Raw genomic sequence first — 14,429 nt, 5'->3', positions numbered from 1 at the left:
TAAGCTTTTTCTATTACTTTTTAATCACATAGAAAATATAAAACAGTTCAGTTTCAATAATTTATGGATGTTTCATTCCAGCTTGGACTCAGCACATGGCTCATTTGTGTAGCCGTTTAGTGTTAGTTTTGTGTTGCATCATCCTTGTTTCAGATGTGACAATTTGGCTTAAACCTTTCTTTTCCTTGCGTGAAGTGGGACCCGAGGGCGTTGCACCATTCTGTTGCACATATCCACTGAACATGCTGTTCTCTGCTATGGGATTATGGAAAACTGCCCAGTTTTTTTCTCTGAATGCTGCTGTACAGATGCAGGCAGGGTAGTGTTGTGGCAAGTGTAAGCTTGCTAGGACAGAGATGTATTCTGGTAAAGAATAAGCACTGTGAGCAGGCACATGTAAACAAATGTACTTTATAATGTAGAACTGACTGCAGGCTCTTCCTGGTCCACCAAGCCAAAGCTGCCTTTGTGTTTGATACAATCACTGCTCCTTTCTCCCAGTTTGGCTGCRGAGTTCCATGTACCTTGGCTTGCTCCCCAAATGTCTCACTGCTGCTCAGTCCTGAACCTATCAAAATCTGGGCAATGTCCCTTTCTCCTTCTCCRGAGCTCACAGAGGCCCTGTGAGCCTCCCCAGGAGGGCAGACACCAGCTGCACAACGGGGTAATTTACCACTAGATGGCTGGACCTCTTTTTTGTCCAGCTCTCAGTTTTGTTCCCAGCTCAGTGACTGTGCTTAGCCCAGAACAATGGACTCCTTGTAAGCTCTCTGCCCACCCACTTTATAGCTTAACACTTTTAAACAGCTGATGCTTTTAGCAGATTTACKTTCATGATGAATAGTTCAAACTTTTGAAACATACTGAAAGAGTTGTGGTAATATCTAGGAAAATCATGGCTTTTTTCTTTCAAGACAAAAAGGAAAAGCTCCCTAGTCCTGTTTTTGGTTTTTTTTCCCATTCCATGTGTAATACAATTTTCACTGAGTGTTATTTCGTAGGTGTATGCAAAAGTGKGACACATTTAACAGTTCATCACTCAGACTGGAATTCAGCATCATAACGTCCTGAATAGTCACAGCCACACACTTTGATCTGGTGAATTTGGTGATGTAAAATCTGCAAAACTTTTAGACATTTATGGATATAGATGTCACTGTGATTTGGGGCAGAAACTTCTTTCCTTTAAGAAAAAATATTTTGCTCATGGTTGAAACCTTTAAAAAATTAATACCTCTGGATGAAAAATGTCAGCTTTCCTGAGGACTGCAAGCTGATACTTAGAGCAAGAAGGCCCATTTCAAAAGGAAGACTTCTCCCTCCTCAAAGCAGACGAGGATAGGCAAAGAACCTGTTTCTTGAAGATACCACTTTTTTATCCTTATCAGTCTCTTCATATTTTCAGCTCTACATTTACTGGGTTCACATTGTGTGTCTATAGATGCATTTGTATCCTGAGTTCAAAATAAGAGAGAGGTATGTTTATAAATTAAAATTATTTTGGCTGTTTTGCTGCCACCGCACTGGCATTTTATGCTTGCCACTTGCAGGAACAAGGAGTCATTTTCCCTGCTTCCAATCTAAAATATCAAACCTGGAAATCTTAGGGCAGTTTAACAACTTTGTGGGAGGCTGAAGGTGTGCCTAAAGATGATGATACATGAAATAGTAAGACGGAGATGAATCTAGAAATAGATCTGGGGTGGGTTTTCTTTTCTTTTTTAAGTAGCAGTCTCTCTCAGTTCAATTTTTTTAAACCACTAGGACAGGAAAAAAAAAAAAAAAAAAAAAAAAAAAAAAAAAAAAAAAAAAAAAAAGCTGGTGGTATAACCAGTGTGGTAGAAGAGCAGGAAATTAATATGGACTCCACCCATAGAAACACAAATAATGAAGCATACAGCAAACCATGATCCTCTGAAGAAACAGACTTCAAAAGTAATTGTTCATCCCAACAAAAATATTAGTGGCTACTTTGTTCTCATTTGCAGGAAGGTTTCTGGTTTTGTTAATACAACAGGAGAGAGTAAGAAAGGATTGGAAATTTCCATTTAGTGGACTTGCAAACAAGTAAATTGTACATTTTTTGAAGTACTGCAGTACTACTTTTACAGGTGCCTGAAGGGTAACGTGCAGATTATTTATGAAGTGCAACCTCACATTTGGAAGTAGTCCAGAAACAAAGTCCTACTTGATCCTGTCACAAGCAGAATATTGTTGCTGAGCACAGMATGTCAAAGATGTATCATTATCACAGACATTGTGTATTCCTCCTATGACATCGTGGTAAGCAAAAAGCCATGGTTTGTAATCACTCTAGGACTGCTATTTTATGCCTTTTCGGAATGTTTAAATAAACKTATTATATTTACCTTGTTCCTAAGCAGTTCCACTGATACAAGTATACAGAATAGTGTTGTGTAATACCTGTTCAGGGGTGCTGTTACAAGTGCTGTGTTYGCTGAGGGCAGCTCTGCGTAACATCTGAGAAATCAGAGGTGTCAATACCAAAGGTAAAGGAAACTCATTTCTTTGATCCAGCTCCGTGGTAGCTGTCRTTGGATGTGAATAGAGAAGGTGGGTATGAAGAACCAGACACAAAATTGTGAGGAAATCAGTTTAAACAGATCAGCCACCTTTCTTTGGGATTATCAGCTCACTGACACAGTCCTAATTAACTGTTAGAGTCCCGGGATGCACCCTGTTGTGTAGTGTGACAGACAGGAAACACCAGTGTCACAGCAGAGATGACAGCATTTTTGTCACTGCTCTTGCCACAGCTCAGATGAGCAAGCAGGTTCCCGACAGAGGGTAGGAGGCTGCACTGCACATCTGGGCCTTCCTCCAGCAGGTGCTGACTCCCCTGTGCACCTCATTGCTCTCCCCAGAGGGTTTTGGATCAGCTCTCTGCTCTGAAGGCAAGGACATAAAGTCCCTTCAGATCACAGCATCTGTATAGCCATTTTAATCAAAATGCAATGAAAAAAATGTTGCTTGGATTTGAAATGAGAGCTTTTTGTACAGTGAGCTTTTTCCACTCTGCTCTCAGAATGACAATTTAAGCTCCTGCCTGCACGGAGGTCTGGGGGCTGAACTGACCAAGCTGGCCAAACAGGTTCTCCAATGCCTTTTAGCTCAATTTYTGGCCAGGCCTTGGTGGAAAACTCTTCTACCAGCTGGGCTCTGAGATGAATTGCTCTGCTAGCCTCTGCTCCTACCACTCTGACTGCAACTTAAAGCCTACCACAGCCAGATTTGCAGCCGAGCACTCTCTCATCCCACCACCTGCTTGCACTCCCTGACCTTCTGACAGGTTTACAGATGTTCCTGGAAAGAGGAGCTAGAATGATTCCTGAGGGATTGTTCTTGAGGAAAACTCTGATCCAGGCTCCCAGGAGAAACAAAAATCTTCACAGGAGAAGGGATGGGAGAAGCTCAGGGGGTTTAGGCCCAAGTAAAGGAAATCCTTGCRGGGAAACATTCCCAAAGATTACTTATAATGGTGGATTTGTAGAAAATCTTATCACTGTTAAAAACACACTCAGAGGAAATAGTCACTCTCCTGAGTGGGATTACAGAATAAACACTGTGAGTTAAACCTCTGAATTGTGTGATGAAGAATAGCAGAAAGCAGCTCAGAGGGCCTTGAAAAAACTAATGGACTTTAAGAAAATCATACAGTGTTCTGTCTTAGGATAAAAACTGGTCGTCCTTTTGGACAGAGCCCAGTCAAGAATTACACCTGAACCTTCATGTGTACAGAAGCAATAGTCCATGCTTGGGAAGTGTGCAGCTTCCAAATCTGCAGAGTTTGTCCAATGCTTTTCGCAATACAAAGTTAAAAAGATAAATTTGGCACTTACTGGAGTCTAAGTTAACATCCATACTAATGACCATGGTCCAGTAGCACCAATAATGCAAGGGGAGGTGATTACCCCCACTGATTGCAGTCATCCTGAATTTAGGACTGCAAATCTGTGTCTCTTTTTCTAGAATAATGCATATGTTTTATCTCATTAAACCCTGTCATTGTCATGTCCATAAAATGGTTGTGAGAAATATCTCATAATGAATGTCCTTTGGAGCCAGTTTGGGTGTCAGAGCCAATGTGTGACAGTGCCAATGTGTGACAGTGAGCTACCAACCAGGTATATCATACTATTCTTGCTTCACCATTGGCTCCATTGACTTGCCAGGGGATAATTCCTGATATGAAAGAGCTCTGTAAAAGCTCCAGAACAGGGGCTTGCTGAGGCACAGCACCCACCACAGAAACACAGCTGTGTGTCAGGGTGTTTTCCCCAAGCATCACAGTGGTACAGCTGCAGCAYTCTCCTTTGCCCCTGCCTGCACAGCATGGGCAGGAAGTGTGCCTCCACTCCCACCCCTTCCTCTCACAAGCAGCAGAGGCAGCAGCTCGAGGTGCCTGACACAAAAATGGCAGCATTTTCACAAAGGAAATAAAGGCTCCTATACACTTCACAGAAAGTAAAATCAGACATGATGCAATTGGTTATTGGCTGTTATTTTGGCATGCCTTAGCTTCAGAAGGCCTGTGACCCTGTAGGTGTATAGACATGCTTCATGCTTTGTGAATCATCCTAAACATTAGGTTAATTAATGTTATCACATTATAATGATGTTGGGTTGGTCCTGCAAGATATTATTATCTAGTATTGAGAGCTAAGTTTCATGTGAAAAAGCAGCTCAATACTCACCAGCGTTACCCATAACAGTAATTAGTCAGTCCTTGCACTTGTTATTCCTGAGGGAAACTGAAAGTCAAATTCATGTCTGGGGCACAGCATGTGCTTCCACCGAGGCCAATACAACTTGGATCACTATTTGAGTTTAATCCTATGAAATTGTTATCTCAGCATTTCTTCTAAACCTGAAAAATGTCCCCTCATCAGGGCTCACACTTCTGCTAGGCAGAAAAGAAAATGTTTTCATAGTTGCAAAACAAGGAAATGAAAACAAATGGCATTATGAGCTAGTATGTTACTTAGATTGAAAATTATTCTGAGGTAGGTAATACCTCTGACTCTATGAATCTCGTCTGTCAGAAATCTCCAGGGTTTCCCCATGGAAAAAGATTGCTATCCTATGYATTCCCACTAAAATGAGGTGTCTAGGAAATAACTAGACTTATGGACATAGACACTGAGCTTTTCTTACACCACAGCTCTTTACTTCAGTGCATGTGGCACAGAGATTGGCAATGCTTTAACTCACGGAACTCCAGCCTTCACTGTGCTGCTCTGCCATTTCTCTTCTTGAGTCACTCGTGTTTGCATTTCTTTTTCCCTGGAAAACGTCAAAGAATTCATAGATCAAAAAACAGGAGCTGACACAAAGRCAGAGGTACTGGATCTAAGGAATGATTGATTTGAGGAATTGGGGTGAGGACTCTCTACTTGGTGGGAAGTAAGAATTTCAGAGTCTGCAACTATTCCTCTTTTAAGATATGAACTTCTCCAACTTGTCACACTTATTAGCATTAGAGTTGGCCAGTCTTTAGTCAGAAGAAGTCCACTGATATCTACATCTTACAGTGGGAAGTAGATTTAGTAATTTGGATGGAACTTTTTCTCAATGTCAGTAGCAAATCAAAGCATTCCTGGWGTCATGAAGCAGTGTGCTGCTACAACCAGCTTTGTCATTGAAATACTGCCATTAGTACTCCTGTGCCTTGTCAGATGAATTATGAACTGATGGAATTTGAATAACTGTCTTGCCCTTCCGCAAGAAAAGGTAATATTGCTCCTGCTTAGTATCGCCTCAGGCTTTTGTGCCAAAACATCACAGTAGAATTCAGTGTTGACTGGTAGCTAACAGTGAATTTAAAGTGCTGTCACAGTCATCTTGCTCAGCTTYCAGGCCTAGGTGGCCAAAGAATGCAAGAAGCAATCCACAAGAGATGGCACAAAGCCGAAGGACGGRGAATTTTCTATCCYTGTTTGTTTAGGACAGGAGGCAAARTGTGTTTGCAAAGCAGAGTGGCTGCTGCAGGTGCAGAAAGCTCTGCTACAGCTGGCATTCTGAAAGATCAATTACCYACATCAAAGCTGTTCTGCTGCCTTTGCTATCTGCTTGCTTATTACGCACACARTGAATTAAAAAGAGCAGGGTTCTGTGTTCAATACCCTCTTCAAGTGAGCAGTCTAACCTTAAAACCAGACATCCTYAAGCTGATCAGMTGATGGGACAATGTGAAATGCTTTTGGCTTTAAAAAGACACTGGGCAATGATCCTACTGCACTCAATTGAGAAAGCAAGTGAACTCATGTAATATGATGCTATAAATGATGTAGGTTGCATTTCTTTTTGAGAATTGTTGGGAATGAATGGACTAATAGATAAAACATCTGATATTGTGACTCAATTTATCATAAATAAATAAATATTACTCTGCAATATTTTTCTTCTGYCTGTGAAGAATTACAATGCTAAAGAGTGCCAACACCACGTGTTATGACAGTAACATTGTAAATGTTTGTACAGGTTGTCACCAATATTTGAAGCCCCTTGTAAAAACAGCACCTTAATATAATACATTATTACCATACTCTAATGTAAATGGTGATGTGCTAGTACAGAACATGTGCATTACTGATATTCTACCCTCTTCCCGTGGATGGTCTTGCAAAGACAGTGTAACAATAGACACAGAGATAAAAATCATGTGATAAACTAGACAGTCACGGTTAAAGTGCATAGATGTGCAGCATTAGTTTCTCATTTACCAAAAACATTATTTTCATGGATCCATTTCAGCAGATGCTTCTTCTTCTCCACATCTACCGGATGTGACAAACAAATATTTCTCTTTGCTCTCAAAAAAGACTCACGACAAGGCCCCATAAACCGATATGATGTGATCTTGAACCAAGACTGTGTTCTGTAGTTCTAACAGTATCATGCTTTTGAAGTGTGTTATCTTGCAATCCTGTAGAGATGGGAAACGTAATTTATTATAAAGAAGTCTTCCATCTATTGAATTAAGAGTTGCACTTGCAGAATCACACAATCACAAAACCAATTTATGYTGGAAAAATCGAGTCGAGCTTTAACCAATCACAACCTTGTCAACCTGATCATGGCACTAAGTGCCATGYCCRGTCTTTCCTTAAACAACCAGGGACGGYGAYTTCACCACCTCCTGGGCAACCCATTCCAAAGTTTAACAACCCTTTCTGTGAAGGAATTCCTCCTGATGTCCAACCTGAACCTCCCCYGGCACAGCTTGWGGCCRTGTCCTCTCATCCTGTCACGGTTCCCTGGGAATAGAGGCCCCAGCACACCCTCCTGTCAGGGACTTGTAGGGAGAAATAAGGTCCCCCTGAGCCTCCTCTACCCCAGCCTTTTCCTTAGAGCTGACCAGAAAACTTCGCAGGCTTGATCTATTGAAATGATGACTTTCTTTAACAAAGAAACTTGTTAATTATGCTGTTAATGCCAGACCATATCGACTCTGAATCCCAAACAGCATATGAATACAACTAAGCCACGTAACTTTGTAGCTGTCAGGTTCAATATAAACTCAGGGGATGTTAAAATATAAACTCTAGCAATCACTGTAAAATGGTTCTTCATGCGTTCCTGCGTGTGGGAAGCGATCTGACGGCGCCCATTGAGAACACCTCCACGGTGCGATTTAGGGTCTCGCTCCTCCACAATACCGCAGTCAGCCTCAGAACCGGTGCTCCCTCCTGGCAGCTCCTTTGCTGAGGTGTTCTCCGTGCCAGTCGGGGCTAGTCCTCGCTGTCTCGGCATTCCCCGGGCCGTCGGAGGGGATGGACGGACGGACGGATGGACGGAGGGATGGCAGGCTGGAGGGATGGCGAGATGCAGCCCCTCAGCGCGACACGTCCGGCTCGGGCGGAGCCGCAGCCTCGCCCCGCCCCGCGCACGGAGCCGGCGGCCTGCGCGCGTTCCGATTGGCGGGGAGCGGTGCCAATCACGCCGCGGGGCGGGGCGCGGCGCGCGCGGCGGCCCTTGGCGCTGAGGGGGCGCGCGGCTCCGGCCTCTGCCCGGGCCGATCCTGCCCCGGCGACGCCTTTGCCGGCGGCCGCCCAGCTCCTYGTCGCTCTCTCGTGCCTCCCGCCGCGAGCAGCCGGGGCCTCCTCCATGCGGGAGAAGAGGAGGAGGAGGAGGAGGTGGGAGCTGCTCGCCGGCCATCCCCGGCGCCCGGCAAGTCGGAGCCGACCCGCCGCCGCGCCGCTCCTGCCGCATCTCCCCGCGGCGCGGAGCCGGCCCTGAACTCTGCCTGCCGCACCGCCTCCGGACCCCTCCTCATAGTCTTGCCCCCACCCTCCTTCCAGTCTTCCCAGCCCGCTCCTCCTAGTCTTCCTCCCTCCTTTTTGTTTTTGTTTTCTTATCTTTTTTTATTCCCCCCCCCCTTCTCCCCCCCTTTCCTCCCCTCCCGTTGGTTCTCACCCTGGCCGCGAGCAAAGCGTCTTCATGAGCGCAGAGGATGTCCGGAAAGCACTACAAGGGGCCTGAAGTCAGTTGTTGCATCAAATATTTCATCTTCGGCTTCAATGTCATTTTCTGGGTAAGTGGGGTCGGCTTCGTGTCTTCCTCTGCTTCCTCCTCTTCCTCCCCGGCCGCCGCTCCCAGGCTGGGCACGGCCGGGGGTGACAGGGGCATGTGACAGCCCGGCGTGAGGCCGCGGGGAAGATTTTGGATGGGGTGCGAGAAGGATTTTGGATGAGRTGCGGGTACAAGGCCGGAGGGGCCGCCGCCTGCGACCCCTGGGCACCGGTCAACCCTTCCCCGGGCAAGTTGTGGTGCTGCATTCCTCCACCTCCCGAGGGTGCCGATTCCTTTTCTCTTCCGGCCCTCCTAATTGCTTTTGTTGTGAGTACGAAGCGGGTTTCGTGCCTTCTTTATAGCCGCCCCCCCGCCGCCCGTCCTTTTATCCTGTTCACTTCTTCCTTCCCCCACCTCTGCTTTGTGGTGGGAGAGGAAGGGAGCAACCAGGCACCCAGGCCTGGAGAAGGAATTGATCTGCATGTTTGTACGCTGCCATCCCTGTTAGATGCAAATAATAAAAAGAATCACAGCTCGGGTTCTTTGTACAGTGCTGTTTAATGATTTCACAATGATGAAGTTGTGTATGGCGCATGGTTTATTATGATTAGCTGTTAACACATAGTAGTAGTAGCGCTAATCGGATGGAGGAGGGGGGAAACAGTATTTCCACCCATCCCTAAAGTGCAAGCCCGTAGGAGGCCTGTTTGGGCATTTGTTGGGATTCCTGGCTGTGCTGCTTGATCTTTCTGCACAGTGTCTTGTTGCACCGTTCCCCACCGGCTGTAGAGTAGGAAGAACTGGATAGTGAAATRTAACCTGTGTGTAACAGTTTTTCCAGCATCTTCTTGATGCCTTGGATTTGAAAGCAAAGCAGCTGTTCATGGATGTTCGCACCAAATTTCATAACCACAGCCAGGGAATGGGGGGGTTGAGCATTCTCACATGTGAGTTATGAGGTCATTAAATGTTAAATTCAGGTGAAGGCTCTTACATGTACAGTGATCCTCTTTACATGAATTATTCCTCACCGCAATGAGAAACACGCAGACACCCATCTTCACAGATTGGCAGAATAGTTGGGTTGGAAGCACCCACAAGGATGAGTCTGGATCTTAAGTAAATGGCCCATACAGGGACCAAACCCAGGTAGTGTGGATGTGGTTTTGAGGGTCTTTGGAAGCAAGTTGAATACATGTCCGGTATAGTGGCTTGTTTGGACCTGAAAGGAGAATTGAAGAAAAAAGCCCCAAKWCCACCTTGAAGGTTGTGGATGAAGGTAGGGAAGAATAGAGGAAAGAAACCTAAGCAGTGCTGAGCTTCTGATTGTCTCCTTGGCGAGAACAGAGGATGGTGGATACGTGGATAGCACGTRTCTATAGCTAAGCTCAGGTCTGTGTTCCTGTAAAATAAAGATACCCGAGGAAGATGTTTTGAAAGGATGGGAAWTTTGATTAAATCCACTTTTATACTGTAATATCTTTCCTTAAACAAGCAGCTACGCTGCAAGAGTGAAGCTGACTCTGAATTTATGTCAGTGTTTACTTGGCCCCAGACTGACTCCTGCAGATGAGTCGTAGCAATTTTTGTAGTATTCTGACCCTTCAGAGCTGTTCTGATTGTAATCTTCACCAGGTTTTTGGTGGTTGAGTTTGCCATAGTTCTTTTCCTTTGTTTCTTTGTTTTGATTTTGCAAGGCATATGTTGCTGTGAACACGGATATTTTTCAGCAGGGATCACGTAGTGTGAGGAGCACTTGTGTGCTGTGTGCTTGGACTGAGAAGGGGAGATTGTGGTGGAATATATAGAACCATGTTAACTTGCTCTGTCAGGCACTGTCAGTCTGTCAGAAGCTCCATATCCTGTAATTTCCCTCAGTTTGTTCTCTGAAGGTGCAAGTGGGGAAGTGGTGATGTTTTTAGGTGTTCTGTAGCTAGTCTTTTTCTTATTCCTGTGTTTCTGAGGCTGATGCAGCACAGCTTCTGCATGATGGCAGGTGTGCCTCTGTKGTAACCATGTGGGCCAAAGGCTTTATACTGCTGGAATGCTAATCTGAAAGCCTGAAAAAAAATGTAATTGTATATCACCTAGTCTTCCACTTGCTTGATGTGTGGCCCTTGTTTGCAGATTTTCTCTTTTGCAAAATGCTTATTGTTTCATTTGTTGTCCTGGCTAGCCTTCTTGAAATTCACAAAGRCCAAGCATTTTATGAGAATTTTGTCATTTATTTAGAATATTGTAATGTCTTTATGAGAAAGCCTGCATTTATGACCGTGTCTCTCATGATTTGGGGTGAAAACATTGGCAGATAYCCTTGTACAATGCATTTTAATGTTGTTTTTACTGAAGTAATAGCAAACCCTTCAATAACTGGGCCAAAAAAGTAATAATCAAAAACAGCTGCTAATGTAGTAGTTATAAATAGATTGAAATGATGAAGAGGTCATCATATTAACCCCATGATACTTTCCAGGATCTTGCAAACAGGGAGATACGTGGCAYGAGCATTATTATATAGTGGTTTTAATACAACCTTTTAAAATATTAATGTAAACAAAGAAAATATTCTGCATCATAAAACAATGGACTAAAAATAAAGAGAACTGAATTGGAAGAATAATGATTTTGACAAGAAAATTGTCAGTGTTGAATAGCAGAATATTATAGATCTGCTGAAATTATGCAGGGCATGATTGTACTTGCTAGTTAAACTGAAGTTATTACAAAAAATCTGAGGCTTTAAATGCTATTGAATAGGTGCAAAATAAATTACCAGATCTTTTTGTCTTKTTTTGTTTTACGCTGGTCAAATATTTCAGGCCTTAAAAACCACAACAGAATTTTTAGGATAATGAATATAGGAAAGTTGCACTCCAGTGCTRTGTATGTAATTGTGAGTAAGGGTGGCAGTATGCTTTTTAGAAGATAGTTCTCRGGCTTGCATCACCCCAGGTAATGTATTCTTGCCTAAATATGTGTTTCATACTGTGTACAAGACAATATTATCCGCTGAATCTATGCATAATTAATATTTGAAATATATTTGCAGGTTCAATTTATTTTGGAAATTTAGTGTTAGTTGGTAAATAGTGTAGAAGTGTTYGTTGAGAAAAGCTTATGAGACTACTATACTGTTGTGGAAAAAGAAAGCTCGTTGAGCAGTCACCGAAGTAATATTTACGAACAGAGAACTGATAGGCACAAATGCACGTAAATCTAAAGCAGGAACTTAGYGTTGTGTTTCCCTTTGCTGCTCAGCTACCGTCCTGCTGGTTGTGCGTGGGGGCACGCACCTGTGCTTCAGCTCCACTGCCATGCTGCCTGTGCGAAGGCGCCACACGCTCTGTGTGCTACCTTTCTCGGCTGCCAGCTGCTGCAATAGACMTTGCAGGTCTTGTCTCGGTAAAGCATAAAACTGTAATATGAGCTAACAGAGAACATTTTTCTGTACTTAAAGCAAACAAACAAACAATGCCTGCTTCCCGCTTCAGTTTCCATGTAGAATGATGTCAAAGGTACAATGCCAAAGGCCAAAGCAAGCTGCCCTGCTTCATGAAAGGCAAGAACTATTTCCCCCTCTTTCCCCCTTACTTTGGTAAGACAGTTTTAGGCTGATTTTTAGTTCCAAAGGCTGTTTTAAATTGTTCTCTGTGTTTTTTTATACTTGATGGAAATGGTGGATGTATACTCTTGTTAAGGTCTGAATTTCAGTCCACACTTCATTCCACTGAACCTGGTCTGATCAGGAAGACGTATAAAAAGCACTGACACCTCAGAAACCTTTTCTTTATCTGGTGATTCACYCTAAGTTATGAGCTATGCTGCAATTATGATACATCAGCATATTACAAGTCATAACTTGTGTTTTAATTTGCTTGKCATCTGCTGTTTTTGATGGCAACCATATGGGAATCTAGATAGTCTTCTGAATTACATAGAGGTAGTGGAAAGAAAATAAGGTTATGTAAGTGTGGTACAGGAAAAGTGTTGGACAAATGCACTGACCTTTAAAGGACAACTAATAGATTGCTTATTAAATATTGTACATTGTTGATAATTYGTTTTCAAAGGGGGAGAAGATAATTCTCTGATGTCAGCTGGTTTTCAGATATGCACAAGGAAGTTTTGATTATGTAATTTTTCCCTGGCCACAGTGGTTAAAAAAACTCCAAACAAATCAGTGTGAAGCTTATTTCCTGCAATTTTCGAACACATTCTGTAGCATTTGATCTCTAAAAATTTTCTTTGGGAAGATGTCCTTGCAGTGGAAGTGGAAGCATTCTGTTCATTTCCCTCCTCTCCCCCTTTTATGATCGAATGACTTTTTATTTTTCGTTTTACATTTCTTCATAGCACAGATGAAGCATGGCCAAGCATTCCACCAGTGTCTTGGCAGAAACAGAACAATGCTTGTTTTGGGCAAGTACTCCAGTGTTTTGTAACAGTGAAAGGCAGGGGTGTATATATTGATGAAATGGATGCATTATTGGAGGTCGGGATTCTTGAATTCCTCAGTGTCTCTTCCAGCAGATGTAGCCTCAGTCTTTCAAAAGCATATAAAAATTTAGTAGCTCCAGGGGATTTGCTTCAGATTTGCAGAGGTCATTCTTAGAATAAAAATTTTCCTTGGCTCGTGTTCCCTCATACTTTGTGGTAGGCTGTATCATTGGTAATATAAGAAGAAATAGGTGAGTACCATGGATGAAACTATTCTCTTTCTCATAAGTRTTTGTTTTGTCAAAATTGGGTGTTTGTAAATGTGTTTTAAGTTATTTGATGTTTCTAGTTTCTAAAAAATTGAAAAGCATAAAGGAACTAGAACTAGAGAAAACCTGTTGCGATTGTGTGACTTCTATGTTTGATGTCAAGGTCCTTCAAGAGAATGTTATGGGAACAATCATATGCAGCTTATGTACTTTCCTTCTGTGTTAAAGATGAATTTGGTAAATATATTTACCAGTCTTCCACCTTGATTCAGTTGTCACAGTAAGTTTTTCCAGCTGGCACATCTGTCTCAAAGTATGAAGAGTAATTTTTGAATGTAGTGTCCCGGTCAGAGAAAAGCTGATCCATGTGAACAGCACCCAGAGCGCAGRCACCCCCAACAGAATACTTGTGCAAGTGAAACATCTTATGGATATGTGTGTGCAAAAAGAAATTATCGTTGGTTCTAATCCCATTGCCTTTGTTGCATGTTGATAATATTGCCATAATAAAGGCAACAGATCCATCGTGTGCAACATTGTATTTGAAGGTGGACATGCTACCTTAATTCTAAGGTCTTTACACTATGAGTTTTTTGGTGTATGCATTAGGTATGTATATATTCAACTGCAGTGTATGATGTAATAGTCATGTAGGCACTCAGCAAGCCTGAGCTGTTCTGGGCAAGAAAGGCTTTTTTATTTCAGATGGGAACCCAGGAAACATGTTCTTGTAAACAAACAAAAAAATTACATCCAAGGTGCAGGAGATGTAGGATAATTTTCAGATGGAAAATGTGGGAGAGAAAGTGTTTTTTGGAGGAAGAGAGGAGGGGCTCAGGTTTTCTTGTTGTTTTTGTGTGGAGAGTAGTAAGAAGAAATATGTAGGGAACTCCTCTCCAGTGGACAGGAGTTTGAAAATATGTATGTAATCTCTTATTTAAGAATGCTCTCCAAAACCTAATTCTATAGATTGCAATAATCCTGATGTACTTCCTAGAGAACTTTAATTTATTCTTTATTCCTCAGACTCTGTAAGATGCAAGTTAATGATTAGTAGAGGATGAGAAACTGGAGTTTACCTAGTGAAACATCTCTTCCTTTTGAGTCCCATTCCTACAAACAGACATTTTCAAGTCTATGTTGAAAAAGCATGATAAACGGTCKTTGTCACCAGGGCTGCTACAAATTACA

The 14,429-nt window shown here is 42.8% G+C and overlaps 1 protein-coding gene across 1 annotated transcript in view; it reads left to right on the top strand.

Moving 5' to 3' along the window:
• The first annotated feature begins 8,264 nt into the window (after window positions 1-8,264).
• The window catches only part of TSPAN5 (tetraspanin 5), a 79,319-nt gene continuing 73,154 nt past the window's right edge, over window positions 8,265-14,429 (top strand). Inside the window, exon 1 of the mRNA XM_057366588.1 lies at window positions 8,265-8,554. Within this exon, the coding sequence (XP_057222571.1) occupies window positions 8,474-8,554 (81 nt within the window). The 5' untranslated portion in view covers window positions 8,265-8,473. The remainder of the gene's footprint in view (window positions 8,555-14,429) is intronic.

This window comes from Malurus melanocephalus, unplaced genomic scaffold, assembly GCF_030028575.1.
Source record: "Malurus melanocephalus ecotype Western Australia unplaced genomic scaffold, MMel_1.1 scaffold_68, whole genome shotgun sequence".
Taxonomy (NCBI): Eukaryota; Metazoa; Chordata; class Aves; order Passeriformes; family Maluridae; genus Malurus; species Malurus melanocephalus.
The sequence above is the reverse complement of the archived record's forward strand: the minus strand, read 5'-3'. Positions and strand labels throughout refer to the sequence as shown.